A 14,639-nucleotide genomic window follows, 5' to 3' on the forward strand; every position below is an offset into this window, starting at 1 on the left:
ACTGCATCCTAATCGGGAAGGTGGCCTCTTCCCCCACAGAATGCGGAGAAATGGCTCCCATTGGCTGTTTCTACCGAGGGTCTTATCTACATGACCAATCAAATTCTGCCACTGTCAGGTTGTTGCGGAGTAGTCTCGGAGTAAAGATTGGCCTCATATCTCCTCCACAAATTATCTTAGAAGAACATCCCAAACGCCTCGAAGTGCTCAAACCATCTGTATATCGCTGAGGTAGGAGAAATGTCTACACAGGCGAATTCTACTAGGCGAGCAGTGGAGAAGAATCGCATTCGGATCCCTTCGTGTGAACCGTGCCGATTGTCGAAGCTCGCCTGCGATCACAAGCGTCCTGCGTGCTCCCGCTGCGTCAACCGTGAGATTACTCCGCAATGCGTCTACAGAAAGAACCCCTTTAAGAGGCATAGGCCGATTGTGGTATCTGAGCATCATCATGTGTAAGTCTATAGTCAAGCTGCTCTTGAATGGAAAGATAAGGAAACTAATCTATTAGCAGACTTCCAGCCGGTACCACAAATGGCACATCCCCTGAGAAACCAGTGGCTACTTTCCAGATGAAGCCGTATCCAAACCCAGGTTATCAAGGATCGTCATCTTTAAAGACCGTCTTGGACAATCTTGGGGACCACCTAGCTGTCAGAATTGATACCTCGCGACCTCACGTTACCGATCAGCAGTCATCCCGAGATGCTGTTCTGCGGGCAGACAGCTCTAAGATGGTTGATGAAGGCGTCCAGCTATTAGACACTTTTCTTAACTATCTTGCTGACGACGCTTTTCGACAACTTTTCTCCGATGCAAAAGGGAATGGTCTACAAACCCATTTGGGGACCTTTTTACTGTTCCCATTCTTCGAGAGTCTCGCAAATGAGATTGATATTATACGACAGTCGCAAAATCGGCAGGCTAGCTTGTTTGCGCTATCCCAACGACTCTTTGAAAAGGCAAATCAGCCTGTGGAAATTCATAGCGCCATGTCCCTTGAAGAGTTCGCAGCTCAGTATACAGGACTGAATCTGCGGTGGGAGACAGTGGGTTTGATTATTACATTGGCCGGGTAGGTCTCTTATAGGTTTGTTGATTTGGTTTAATGCTAACTAGAAAAGAATTGCTTCCACCGAGATACGGGTTCCTCACCCCGCGTGCAAAACGGAAGAGGAGCGTCAATTGTTGAGGACAAATTTGGTTCATTTAACCAATAAGTCTGTTGGATTTTGTGACTCCTTGGACACTCTAAATGACATCACTATGATATTTATATACGAGAGTTTCCTTCTTGCTTCAATATTTTACGGTGATCAAAGTAGGTTATGAAGATTCCCTGTCAAGAGCTCAGCTTGATTAACATACTCTTTAGGTTTCAAGGCATGGAGAAGACTCAATCATGCGTCCAGTGCACTTTTTGCAGATGGACTTCACGAGACTGTCAAGGAGAAAGAATATCTTCCTTTCTTCCTAACTCAACTACGCCAGCAAATCTTTGCTCGAATTTATGGGTCCGATATTAGTTTTGCTGTCTTTTTAGGTCGGCCTCCACGAGTTAGTAAACGTTTTTGCTATACCAGTATGCCTCTCGACATTGAAGAGGATACATATAGCTTAAAGGGTGAGGCTTTGGACCGGGAACTGGCACACCTGGACCGAAGCGGCTGGAACACGCTCGGACAGATCAGGAAAAGTGCTGTCGTACGATGGTCCATGATCACTTCTATGATCCGGGAAGATGCTCTAGAAACTTTGCTTGGACGAAATCTCACAAACGTACCACAGCGAATCAGGTATACTTCGAAGCCCTTCTAAACCTTTCATTTGATACTGAGATTTCATAGCGAGCTTCAAGCGAAGATTGACCATGCATGGAAAGACCTTCCTCCATTTCTCACAATGCCAACCCGCGATCTGTGGATTAAAGGTCGCTCATGCCATGAGGTAGACACATTACATCAGATCCGCCTGCTTTACCTCAATACCACTTTCTTAATCGAATGGGCGGCTTCGCGGCATGGTCTTGAAGATAACGGTGCTTTGTTTGTCAACGCAAGTGAACTGCTTTCGTGGGTTATCGAAGCTTTAGTCAGACGCGAACAACTCTCTGAAATAGGTTTGATCTCTCTGGCATGGAGGGTGCGTAGTAGCGAGATCCCACTCGGTTGATAGCGTTGATTCTAATCCGACTCTTTCACAGGTTGCATCGTGTGCTTTACCCGCTGCTGGCGCTATTGCCTGGTACCTCCTACAGCCATCGTCTCGTGTGGGATTTCATCTTGATTCATCTTCGAGACGACGCAGCATAGAAAATCTCTCAGTGCTCATCGCTCACATGGGTGTCCTACATGATCCTGGCGATGGAAATTATCAGCTTTTCTGTCATGCAAAAAATGCTCTACAATCTGCAATGGACACTATCCTTAGCCCTTCAGATCCTGGTCAGCCTGAAAATTCCTTGGACATGTTGTCCACCGCTGCCCTGTCACCAGATTGGATGTTTTCGGACTACTTGGGACTTGGTGTGGATTCCTGGTACGTTCTCCTTCGTGATGCGTTGTAATCCTCCTTTTGGCTAATTATTTGATAGGATCGGGCTTCCGGATCGAGGTTCTTTTATGAGAATGGATGATAACATGCCTTATTGAATTTTTATGAGTAATGATTTATGTTGCCTTCCAGACTTTGATATCTACATTGATAAGAATTATACATTTAACCATATATATACTAAATATCTGCTATATACATCCTTCATATATTTGACACGAGTTAATGAATCCTACTCTCGAAAGTACGACCGAAAACTCTCCTTGAAAACACATCACTACCGATCCTTAGATTCGAGTAGTGCATCTCAACTAAGACAAGGGAGGAAATGCGACATCCAACCCTAAACTTTTTCCAACCCAATACCCAACAGCCTCTCTCACGATATTATTACTAGACCACGACCGTGACGGATGCACACGGTTACTGAAATGCAGCCAGAAAGCATTATAAGTCCTATCAATCACCAACGTCGTTCCCGTAAATCCGGTATGACTAGCAGTCTGCAAACTCGCCATGGGACCCGCAGTATAATACTGATTCAACTCAAAACCCAAGCCGTGCTCATCGCCAGGGAATCGAGCATTGAAGTTTGTGAAAATGAGGTCGACTGCGTTCTGGGAAAGGATGCGTTGTCCGGCGTATGTGCCGTTGTTGAGAATCATTTGGCAGAATGCGGCTGTGTCGCGGACGGTCGAAAAGAGACCCGCATGACCGGATACGCCGTCTAGGGCCCAGGCGTTTTCGTCGTGGACTGTACCGCGTACTGGCTGGGGACGTTGTGGCTCTGCGGGACCGAGGACTGCGATTTGGAATTCCTGGGTGGCTGTACGATAGTAGTTGGGGGTTTGCCAAGTAGCGCCTTCAATGTTGCCACGGTTGAAATAGGTAGATGTCATTCCGAGTGGTCTGGTATAGTCATAGATGAGTTCATCCAAAGGTCGTCCAGTTACGGTCTGGATAACAAGGGCCAGGGACATGAAGTTGAGATCTGAGTAGAGGTATGTGCTTCCGGGGGTATTGATGATCTTCTGCGTCAGGATAGCATTGATGCGCTCGTCATACGTAGTATAACTGTCCGAGAAAAGTGATGGCGAAGGGTCAGCATCAAAGCCACTTGTATGCGTGAAGAGCTCGAGGATGGTGATGTTTTCCTTTCCGTTCGTCGCAAACTCCGGGATATAAGTCACGACAGTGGCATTTAGCTCAATCCGACCAGCATCCAGTTCCCGTAGAGCAGCTACAGTAGTGAACAGCTTGGTAAGACTGGCCATATCATAAACTGTATCCACAGTGGTATCTTCTTGCAGATGTCGAGGCAACTCGGTACCGTTAACATCAGCATAGAGATTTCTCTTTCCGACAGCGAATTCGCTGACAATGACACCGTTACGAGCAACCAGATTCGCGGATCCGGGTTCAATTGGAAGGACTTTGTAGTGCGAGAACCTTCCATAGTTGGCAGCGTGTGTATATGCAGTGACGTTTTGGACCATTTGGTGCAAAGGCGCTGCCTGCATGCCAACGGATTCGGGAGAGCCGTAGACCAGTTCCCCATTATTGCTCCAGGGAGGCCGGGCAGAGACAAGGCCAATTGAGGCCAATGTCAATGCTAACTGGCTAAAAGACATGGTAGTTTTCATGGTGGATAGTATGGAGTGACACCTCTGACGCGAATCTGTCTTTTCTACTCAGGTTGCTGCGTCTGGGGTATGATCAATGCATGAAAGCTTGAATATACCCCAGTATTTAACTATTCTGATTCGGTGAGTTTAAAATCACGACTTCGGAGTATGCAAGCTTCCCCGCATAATTTTGTTGGGTCGGCGTAAAGAGATACAATCACTCCGAGAGATAAGAAATAGTTACTGCTAGATAGGTACAATTGACTCCGCAATAACGGGCTATCTCTAGAGTTTTATCGTTCATTCCATTATTCTGAATGTAACTCTACTGGTAGTAGATGTTTGCGGGCCTGCTGATTGTTTCCCTCTCAATTAACACCTCTCTATACGGCGAAAAAGCCACCGTTTCTATACTCCGATTGATAGCGGCGTGAACATTTGGGACTGTAGCCCCCATAGCATGACCACCTTCTCCATTTGGAAGTATCACGAATATCACGTGGACTTTTAGTAATTCAGCACTCATATGACTTTCCAGTTCTTGCCAAACACTGTATAGCTCCCTGGCTGAAAGTACTCTGTCAGGGTAGCACTGGCAATGTACCGAAATTCGAAGAGTAGGTAGCAAAGGAAAAGTTTCAGGTGTACATAGTGCGCATAGTATATGATGATGCCCTTTATGCAGGGGCTGATAGTATAAAATCAATATATTGATCGCCAAAGTAAGGGAGTATGATCTTAGGGTGAGTCTAGCTGGATGGCGGGAGGCTTAGGGCATAACCCTGCATAAACGACTGATGTATATGATGGTTAACGACCGCCTCCAAAGTAACTTACGTTCGATTCGAGACAGGAAGGTATCATCTGTGGCTGCCTGAGTGTAATTGCGCCACTTCTATAAGTAGGGTGTTCAACTTCGTTCCTTGCGTTTCGATTGATCGATCACCCAGGGCGAATCGAGGGAGTAATTTGGAATTATGATGTTGCCTGGCGTTGCAAGACCTATAGTAACCTGGAATTGATGACATAGATGCTCCTCGGAGCTTTTCCTGTAGACTATATAATCATCAGATAGTCCGGGACTCGAGGTTAAAGGAAAATATTACAATCAACCAGATTCCTTTATCCCAATACCTTCCGAGACGTGAAACGCCGAAGACGAAGATTGAAACATCTCACCTCATTTCTATCCTTTTTAAGCAATGGCTAGTTTCTGCGACAAGGTTGATACCTACCAGGCAGCTCTCCTGAGCGTCTTCACCGGCAAACCCGAGGACACGGAAGCGGACTTGTCTAAGCTCCTCCATCCATCCTTTACGCAACGCAACGACACCACAACTCGCAACTTTGCCGACTTCGTTGCCCACATTAGTCACATTCGCCAAGTCTTGAGCGCCGGCAGCGTCGATTTGACTGTTACTCAATTCTTGCGTGATGGCAATCAGATTGCTGAAAGACATACTTCGACCATGAAGATGCCCGATGGAACCGTTCGAAAGGCGGAGAGTTTCCAGTTTGGCGAGATTGCGGAGGATGGACGCATTGTTTCGATCATCGAGTTGGTTCAGACTATTTGAGCCATTGGCCAGGCATTATTATCGCCAGCACTATGCTCCGATGGTTTACCTGTGCTGGGTGAGGTATAACTATGGCAATGGTACTCCGTAGCTAACAAGAGCTTCCGGAACTTGACCGATGAACTTGAGACGGGGGACATGATTGATATTCTCCCGCGGATCATTTGAACACAAGCGGCTGGAGAGTGGGTATCAACCCCGAGTTTGGAATCTTTTATTCCGTTCAGTAGGAGGTTCTCATCAGAATGAATCCCATTACTGTGAGGGCCAAAAAAAAAAATCTCTTTTAAGCCTAAATACTACGGTAGATTGTAAGTTATTGCCTTAGGGATCCAACCAGTGGATGCTTGACCCCAACGAATATCCTTCCATGCTCATCACAATGCTAGAAAGGGGTGGAACCTGGCAGCGAAGTCAGTACCCACACTCTAATGTCCTAAATAGGCAAGAAAGTCCCTTAAAAGCACAGAACCAGTTCGCCAAGCATCGCTTTGAGCATGAGTTAAGCTTTTTTTTTGTTAGATCTGATCTTTAACAACAAACTCGTGGTGGATAGAATCAGAGGATAGTAACAATTGTGTGCCTAATGATGTATCAAAAACATGATGCATCTACAAGTCGATCACAATAAGATGAACCATGATTGCCATCGAAAATTACGTTTCAATTGATACACACGTATTACCTAGTACGGTAATGAAACAATACATAATACGCTAAGCATAGTGCTACGACTAAAAGAGACTAATGCAGGGTCTAACTACGGAAATTTCAAGGATTCCTGGATTGTATGGAGCGAGAAGTGACTCTAAATTCAATAGTCTGCCATGAAAAGACACAATTCTTGGCTGCTACGTACGTACTAAGTCTAGAAGAAGTTGAAGAACAAGTCTCACTATCATAATAATATCGTACGATGGAGCTCATGCCAAGCGGATCAGACCCCGCGAATATGCTCGATTAACATGTGGTGATGCACTGCGACAATTGAGCAAATCCTTTTCCGAGCATTTTTTCCCTTCTTCAAGACAGATTGATCGATTGATCAAATACCGTAAATCATGCTCCTTTGAAATTCGCAGAAAAGCAGAAAACCTTCCAAATTGAGAATTGCCTTTGAAGCCATGATAGGCAAAACTTCACAACAATTCCCGATCCGGAAAAAGAGCAGCCCATTTTCGTCGAGATTTCCAGGGCCGGGAGGAGATTGGTGGCTTACGATTTTATGGAGCAAGATAATAAAGATAGGGGAATTTGATTGACAGAAACAATTCAGTCATAGTCAGCGTCTCCACCTCGTCCGGCTTATATTTTCGCTCCGGCTTCAGTCTCCTGGGTCCACTATCCAGGCCTTTACTATGTACAAGGTCAATCAAATCGGCTAGCCTACTTGTTGAGTAACTAAATTAGCGTGCAAAGTGCTGAGTAAATAAGCTCAAATTTTTTAGTCAAGTTAGTATGTACGTACAGAATAGAAGGATTCATAAACTTTGCAGGAGTGGGTTTTGTAGAACAGTAGAAGATGTCTTCGTATCCGGCATCTGTCTCATGATTGTTCGAACCTTCAGCTGAGCGTCCGAGGTTATGTCCAAGTCTAGAACTCGTCTATTGAAGTCTTATCTATACTCGTATGTCTTAATAAAAAAACTATCATATCATATATATACAAAGGAAAACCTTAAGATGGTGGCGCCTCGGCACGTTTCACCTCCCACCCGTGAGGCTGTGATATAGCTGCTCCAATAGGTTCCTGTCTTGGTCCAGCTTCGACAGTCACCGTGATATCTTGCCGGATTCGCAGGGCACGGTCGGAACCGTCGTCGCTGTTCAAATCTGCGCTGTCCGAATCTGCGTGGGTAACACTCATCGTGCTGTTGTTTTTCTGTGTCTTTGATGTGAATTCCTCCAGGTCGTAGTGTGCGGGATTCGTCGATTGCACCTGGCTGTTCATGCCGTAAGTGCGGGTTCCCTTGGATCGGGTCGTGGAACTGAAAGGCATAGATGGGTAGTATCGGTCTGCTCCTTTCCTTGAACCACCAGTCCAGCTGTTGAGTAGATTGGGGAAGATGTCACGCAACAGAGACCAGATGAGCGGTAAGTTGGTGACGAGCATTGAGACGGTAGCTTCACGGAAGTACCAGTTCATGTAGATATAGGATATCAGACTCGGTACCAAGCAGTAGATTTTGGTCAAAATAGCGGCCACAATCTCGAATACACCCATGCCGAAGAGCAAGACCAGAATAAATTTTTGTCTGAGGGGTAACTGAATTTTGACCAGTAGTGGAATTGCGACTAGTAGCATGAAGATATCGGCAGTGATTGAGAAGCAGGCCTGAACGATTTCGTAGTGCTGGTAACTTGAGCATTGTGCTATACATAATCATCATCATATTAATGTTAGTAAATCTGGATTATTTCAATCTCTCAAAACGAGATTCACGTACGGTTTGGCGTAGGCACTGCCCAATAATTCTGCAGGGGGATACAGCTCAGGAAGAGAGCCAATTCCACTGCCACAAAGCCCAAACCGACGTAGATGGCGCAATAGTTAATAAGTCGTTTCTGAGCCAATCCGTCTCTGCAGAAGAAGAAGAGAAATGTCAGTATCCACCCCAGATATCACAGCGATTGACGAAAGGACTTTGCGTACGTGAGACGAGCATATATGACCAACATGCATGACTTGCAGCTCCACACACAGAGAATGAAAGCATGCTCAGAGACAAACACCCATTTGCTTCCTCGTACTCTTTCTGCATAACTGCTAGGCGTCAAGTTTTGTATGTCCTCTTCCGTCATTAAATTGGAACCTCCTCCAGATGCGACTTTATTAAGGGCAACACATAATATAGTGTACCATATCACTCCAAACACCATGAGATAGTCATCGATTTGAAGATGTCGAATTCCAAGACGTCGAATACGAGCAATACTATTAGGATCCAATGTCAATCAGTATAATTGTCGACATTTTGATCCGTTTCCGGGGTAATGTGAAGAGGCATCCCGACTCACAATCGTAGAACGGTGCCAAAGACAGCGACTCCATACAAAGCCCATGTTTCATTCCGAAAATGTTCTGCAAAGCCGCTTGAGGTCGACATTGCGAATAACTCTTAGAGACAATCCTTGTCAATTTCGTCTTGTTGCCTTGTGGTCGGATCGAATGTTGATCTGGTGTTTCAGTCAATGCAAGTCGAATCAGACTAGGCCATGGGTCCCTCGCAAGGATTGATGGCGACGATGGTCCGAGATGTCAGATATATCGTGGCATTTGCTTCGGCAAGGATTTAGGATCTTTATCTCGAGAAGCCCGGCGTAATACTTCTACGAGGGCAACCTCAAAGGTTCGATAGATCAAAATTTCAAACCCTGGGACAAAGTGTAAATCGTCCTTCGACATGCATCGCACTGCGTAGTATTAGTACCCACAGAGACGATCAGGTTCTCCAGTTCCAGACCTCATGGGTGGTGGGCTTACCTGCTTCAGATCAATCGCATCAGAGAGATACACAATAGCCGACTTGTACGAGAATGGGTCCCCTATCAAGAGCACCAATTGCTACTTGCACATACGATGCAATCAGGTCGGCTAGTCTCTAATCAGAAATGCGTGGTGAGCGAATTTCAGCAATTGGCTCCTGGTCCAAGCGAGCAGCTCCGCTTTTTGTTCCTTGTATCTACATGAGGAACGTTGTATCAGGCAGTTAATTCTCGCATTTTTGACTTTTCTCAAAATTTTATTTGATTGTACGTATGTCGTATGAAGAATGAGGTGTACGTACTGTAACGTAACAATACATAGTACATACGTATCGTGAGGCATCAATACGCTCGGATGGACGGTTGGCTAAACCTTAAATCTGAGATCTTGCCGTATATGCACTAGCGGGGTATAGCCTGTAATGGCTAGACCGATCTGCAGATGTAGGTAATGCTAACCCTTGTCTGAATTTTAAACATAGACTCGAAAAAAGGATCCCGTATTTGCTTGAATTTGCCATCTACGAATCTCTACAGACAGCTTCAGCATCAATCTTTGGGTACGTTATCAATAGTCAATCTGATAACCGAGGTACAGGAGTAACTTTATGGTCAGTGCTCGGGAAAGATATACCCATTGTACGTAAAGTCTGGGTGGCGGGCGGCGGGCCGCGGTGACTGGAAGGGCGATTGCCACAGAGATAGGAGGTCCTTGGCATTTTCGGTGGTAGACATTTAAAGCATGGTCACTCCGGTTTTGTTTCGTTAAACGAGTCTGAAATGAGACAATAGATTGTTCATGCACCGCTTCAATGGAAAAATCATTCCACGGTCGAAGGTCTGGCACGACTCCCACATAGTTAGGGCTGGAAGCTCACGTGATTTTTTGCAGCATTCGATTCCAAGGTGTATGTACGGAGTAGGACGTATTCTTATTGAACAATTCTTCTTAGGAAGAAAAGAAAAGAAAAAAAGAAATTCACTTGATATTCTAGTCTTAACTAGCCTGCATGGCCTCGTGTTAGGAATTACTAGCATATGTACTAATAATACTACGTGCATACGTACATGGCTAGACAGGGGTTGCTTTCGCCCACTCAGAGCAATAGCCAAATGAACTAACTACACGGAGATCTTTCCATGTTAGTATGGGGGAGAGCAGGGATGTTAACATGTGGCAAAGGAAATCTCTACATCTCTACAAATGAGACACAATGAAGGGAGTTGACGAGCTTTCTGGGAGAACTGCGAATATACAGACAACGAGTCAACTCTAGCATTTCATGACTATTAGATATGACAGATCTGATGTCTGTCGCTTCGTATCTAGCACTCTATCAGACTCTATCTGTCTCACCAGCCAGAGAGGAAACATCTGTTGAAACTTCTCCTTCCGTACTAGTGCAACACCGACTCCCCACCAGATTGGGCCAATCATAGACGAAATAGGGATTGGCCACCTTCGACCTTGCGCCAATTTTCATACTCAGCTATACACACTGCACCCTCCATACCGGCCTTCCTCAAGCCTAGAAGGCTCCATAGAACCCCATGCAACTCCAATGAAACTGTGGTTCTTGTGCTGTGGTCGTATTTTCTATCTCTAAAAGTGATACTATTGGCTGAAGTCTACCCACTTTAAGCTTTCCTCTTTTCCCCATACAGACTCCGTTGCCAGAAGACCCAGTCGGGTCCGGATACGGGAGCTCCAGTCTCCAGATCTCGATGTTTATATTTTAGCAAGTCCATCACCTTCCCAGGAACTCCTCCAGGGTTTTTCAAAAAATAAAAGCCTTCACGAACTTTGAGGACCTCCTGGCCTGTGCTACGGTCATCCCGGCCTAGTGCTTTCTCAACTACGTCGACATATACGAACCTGTCATACCTAATATCCACGGTTCTACAACATGTCGGCTGATATAATCCCCAAGAACTTCGAAGCCGAGGAGTCTCCGGTTGATGATAAGGCCGTCGGAGATGTCGTCAATGCATCCGGCCACAAGCAGGAACTCCAACGGAACTTTGGTCTCTTGAGTATTTGCGCCATCGCAGTGACCACGGGTAACACTTGGATTGCTCAAGGTGGTAGTGTCGTGAGTAATTGATCTTTGTTATCACGACTAGGTTCTAATGACACAATAGACTGTCAACATCGCTAACGGAGGACCTGCCGGTATCATTTATGAGTTGTATGTTTGTCACTTTATTCTCACAGATTAAGCTTCTCGTTATCTGGTCTAACTCTTGATTCAGCATCGCGGTTTCTATCTGTTACTGGCTAGTGGCCGCTTCGATCGCTGAATTGGCATCTGCTATGCCCTCAGCAAGTGGAGGTATGGTCATGATTTACATAGTGAGGATTTTGAACTAAGCTTGGATTTATACAGTTTACCATTGGGCATCGGTAACTGCTGGTAAATATGGTCGACCTTGTGGATGGTTTGCTGGCTGGTGGAATACACTGGCCTGGGTCTTTGGAGCTGCATCCATGTCCTCCATTCTCGGCAATCAGACAGTTTCGATGTACGCCTTGTTTCATCCGGAATTTGAGCCCAAAGCATGGCACGTCTTTGTCAGCATGCTCATCTGCACTTGGATCTGCTGCTTGACCGTTATGTTCGCCAACAAGGTTCTTCCTCAAATCGGCAACCTCGGCATGTTTCTCATCCTTGGTGGTGTCTTTGTCACTATAATTGTCTGTGCTGTCATGCCACATATCAACGGACTACCATATGCTTCGAATGAATTCGTCTGGGCTAGTTGGACTAGCAGCACGGGTTATTCGAGCCAGGGATTTGTTTTCGTTGCCGGTATGCTTAACGGTGCATACAGTGTCGGCACGCCTGATGTAACATCCCATTTAGCGGAAGAAATCCCTCAGTGAGTAATTCACATTTCAACTCTTATCGTGTGTCATGCTGACTATTCGTCCTATCATAGTCCTAGTAGGAATATCCCGAAAGCCATGTTGGCCCAAATGTCCATTGGATTCATCACCGGATTTCTCTACATGATTGCGATGTTCTATTCCATTCAATCCCTCGATGATGTCCTAAACAGTGTTTTCGGCTTCCCTTTGGCCGAAATCTATCGTCAAGCTACTGGAAGCAGAGGCGGTGCTCTCGGGTTGCTAATTGTCGCATTCTTGCCTACCTTAATTACCTGCATTGGTTGCTACATCACCGCCGGTCGTACCCTTTGGACATTGGCTCGAGACAATGCGACACCCTTCCCTAGCTTCGTTGGACACATCAACACACGCTTCCACAACCCATTGAATGCTACTTTTGTCTGTGGCTGCATGATCACAGTCCTTGCTTGCATTTATGTCGGTTCAACTACCGCCTTCAACGCCTTTATTGGATCATATATTCAGCTTTCTACGCTGTCATATTTTACCGCCATCTTCCCTCATGTCTTGACTCGCCGATCTTTGATCACTCCAGGATATTTCCACATGAAGAACTCCGTCGGTTACGTCGTCAACATCCTCAGCTGTATCTATATCGTCGCCTTCATCATCATTTTCTGCTTCCCATACGCCATCCCTACTAATGCCAAGTCGATGAATTACGCCAGTCTGATCACTGGCGGTCTTACCATTTTTATTGCTATCTGGTGGTTCATTCGTCAGCGTGACTATGTTGGACCGCAGGCTATTCCGCTCGCTGATCGGAAAGTTGCGGAGGATGCGAAATAATCAATATGGAGCAAGTTATTCCTTGATCTTGGATGATTTGGCTAATTGCGATGTATTATGATGCGCCCGGTATAATGGTCAAGTTTTATGTATGAGCTACGAAATTATTTGTATAATCTCTTATATATGGACGCAATATGAACTTCCTTGTTATTCTTAGCTTTCCCAGGCCGCTTCCGAGTTGAGACTACCTAGGTACCTAGGTAGCTTGCGTGAAATATCATATCTGTTCCAAATGATTCACTACATACATCCGTGGATCCGCCCAATCAGTAAGGTTCTACATAGGCAACCTCACGCAGTCTCCTCTTTAGTGTCCTTGAAAAGAAATGATGCAAACTAAGGAGGAAGAGTACCACCAGCAATAGTGGCAGACTCAAGGAACGTATCGATCTCAGCTTCCTCCTCATCCGACAGAGAAATACCTTGAGCAGCCCAATTCTCTTCAAGATACTTGATCTTAGTTCCCGGAATCGGAAAAATATCATCGCCTCGCTTCAGCAACCATGCAAGAGCAAGTTGAGCGACTGTGCAACCCTTTCTGTCCGCAAACGCCTTGAACTGGTTGACAGTCACCGTGTTTGTGGGTGCATTCTCTGCTGAGAATCGCGGCAGGTAGCCAGAAGATTCGTGCCGGCTGTGCTTTCAATTTCGCGGGAGAATACTGAGCATTCAGTTTGTACGGCAGCGACTGGTGTAATCTTGTATGCTCGGCGTAGGGTGGTTGAGGATATCATGGATGGGCCAATGTGCTTTATTTTGCCTTCACTATACAGAACTTATTAATAGTGACATTCTATAGATAGTCCAATACAAACTTACGCTTGTAACTCTACCATGGCGCGCATAGTCTCAATTGGTGTCTCAGGGTTTGCACTGTGTAGGTAGTCTGCAAGATGTTATCAGCCAGAAGTCCTCCGCATGAGTGAAGGGAGTGATATTCGGTCCGCTCTGTCAAACATAAGAGAGTTTCAAGAAGGGGGAACCTACGCAAGTCAATTGTGCCTACACCAAGTTTCTGAAGACTCTTCGCGCAAGCTTCCTTGCAATACGCGGCGGAACTATCAGTTTCGTATGTTACGCTATGTTCAACAAATCCGAAATTCGTTGCTAGAAAAATCTGGTCTCTCTTTCCTGTGCGTCGAAACCATTTACCCAGCAGTGCTTCGCTGTCACAATATTGACTTGAAATGAGCACATTGTTAGAGCTTGCATGTCAAACGAGAATGTGAATATTACGGTGGCATTACTCCACGGTATCCCAGAAGGTTGCACCTATTTCGACCGCTCGATCCAGCAGTGCAAAACACTACTCATTACCGGGAAGTGCTCCGTAGTCAGCTTGGGACATTCCCATCAGTCCGAAGCCTAAAGCTGGCACAAGAGGGCCATTCTTTCCAAGAGGGTGAAGCTTGCTAGGCATGTTTGGTTTAGGTTGATAGACGAAGTTAGATTCTGGGATGATGCTTTTTGATGTTGCGATTGACAGGCCATATGGCTCTCTATATAGACATTTCCTTGCCCGGAACTGAACGAAAAGCTGAGAGGACGAGAAATTACCAAAATTGGACAGAGACGTAAGAGCTACACAGCCAATCAGCGTGTACAGAGTTCGAGAGGCTGACTAAGGACTCTGTCCAATAAAGGCGTGGCTAATCCGAGCGCGCCAATCAATAGTCGCATAGGGATCCACTGGTC

At 45.7% G+C, this 14,639-nt stretch overlaps 6 protein-coding genes across 6 annotated transcripts; 3 read left to right on the forward strand and 3 right to left on the reverse strand.

Moving 5' to 3' along the window:
- Positions 1 to 240: 240 nt before the first annotated feature.
- TSTA_094230 (uncharacterized protein) lies at positions 241 to 2,566 on the forward strand (the record flags this gene model as incomplete). Its single annotated transcript, XM_002479095.1, has 6 exons — positions 241 to 455; positions 515 to 1,075; positions 1,125 to 1,321; positions 1,376 to 1,796; positions 1,848 to 2,142; positions 2,204 to 2,566. 6 exons carry the CDS (start codon positions 241 to 243, stop codon positions 2,564 to 2,566), a joined length of 2,052 nt encoding a protein of 683 aa, XP_002479140.1.
- A 298-nt stretch (positions 2,567 to 2,864) lies between these two features.
- Positions 2,865 to 4,196, reverse strand: TSTA_094240 (beta-lactamase, putative; the record flags this gene model as incomplete). Its single annotated transcript, XM_002479096.1, has 1 exon — positions 2,865 to 4,196. The coding sequence occupies one exon, from the start codon at positions 4,194 to 4,196 to the stop codon at positions 2,865 to 2,867; it is 1,332 nt and encodes a 443-aa protein (XP_002479141.1).
- Positions 4,197 to 5,380: 1,184 nt separating this feature from the next.
- On the forward strand, positions 5,381 to 5,817 carry TSTA_094250 (uncharacterized protein; the record flags this gene model as incomplete). The annotated part of the gene is made up of 2 exons (XM_002479097.1): positions 5,381 to 5,736; positions 5,784 to 5,817. 2 exons carry the CDS (start codon positions 5,381 to 5,383, stop codon positions 5,815 to 5,817), a joined length of 390 nt encoding a protein of 129 aa, XP_002479142.1.
- A 1,616-nt stretch (positions 5,818 to 7,433) lies between these two features.
- On the reverse strand, positions 7,434 to 8,862 carry TSTA_094260 (uncharacterized protein; the record flags this gene model as incomplete). The annotated part of the gene is made up of 4 exons (XM_002479098.1): positions 7,434 to 8,128; positions 8,203 to 8,336; positions 8,409 to 8,690; positions 8,774 to 8,862. The coding sequence occupies 4 exons, from the start codon at positions 8,860 to 8,862 to the stop codon at positions 7,434 to 7,436; spliced, it is 1,200 nt and encodes a 399-aa protein (XP_002479143.1).
- Positions 8,863 to 11,148: 2,286 nt separating this feature from the next.
- Positions 11,149 to 12,941, forward strand: TSTA_094270 (choline transport protein, putative; the record flags this gene model as incomplete). Its single annotated transcript, XM_002479099.1, has 5 exons — positions 11,149 to 11,334; positions 11,384 to 11,430; positions 11,495 to 11,574; positions 11,629 to 12,121; positions 12,182 to 12,941. The coding sequence occupies 5 exons, from the start codon at positions 11,149 to 11,151 to the stop codon at positions 12,939 to 12,941; spliced, it is 1,566 nt and encodes a 521-aa protein (XP_002479144.1).
- A 339-nt stretch (positions 12,942 to 13,280) lies between these two features.
- TSTA_094280 (oxidoreductase, putative) lies at positions 13,281 to 14,364 on the reverse strand (the record flags this gene model as incomplete). The annotated part of the gene is made up of 5 exons (XM_002479100.1): positions 13,281 to 13,583; positions 13,607 to 13,709; positions 13,764 to 13,830; positions 13,932 to 14,125; positions 14,252 to 14,364. 5 exons carry the CDS (start codon positions 14,362 to 14,364, stop codon positions 13,281 to 13,283), a joined length of 780 nt encoding a protein of 259 aa, XP_002479145.1.
- Positions 14,365 to 14,639: the final 275 nt, after the last annotated feature.

The sequence above is a fragment of the Talaromyces stipitatus genome, genomic scaffold (assembly GCF_000003125.1).
Source record: "Talaromyces stipitatus ATCC 10500 scf_1105507295527 genomic scaffold, whole genome shotgun sequence".
Lineage (NCBI taxonomy): Eukaryota > Fungi > Ascomycota > Eurotiomycetes > Eurotiales > Trichocomaceae > Talaromyces > Talaromyces stipitatus.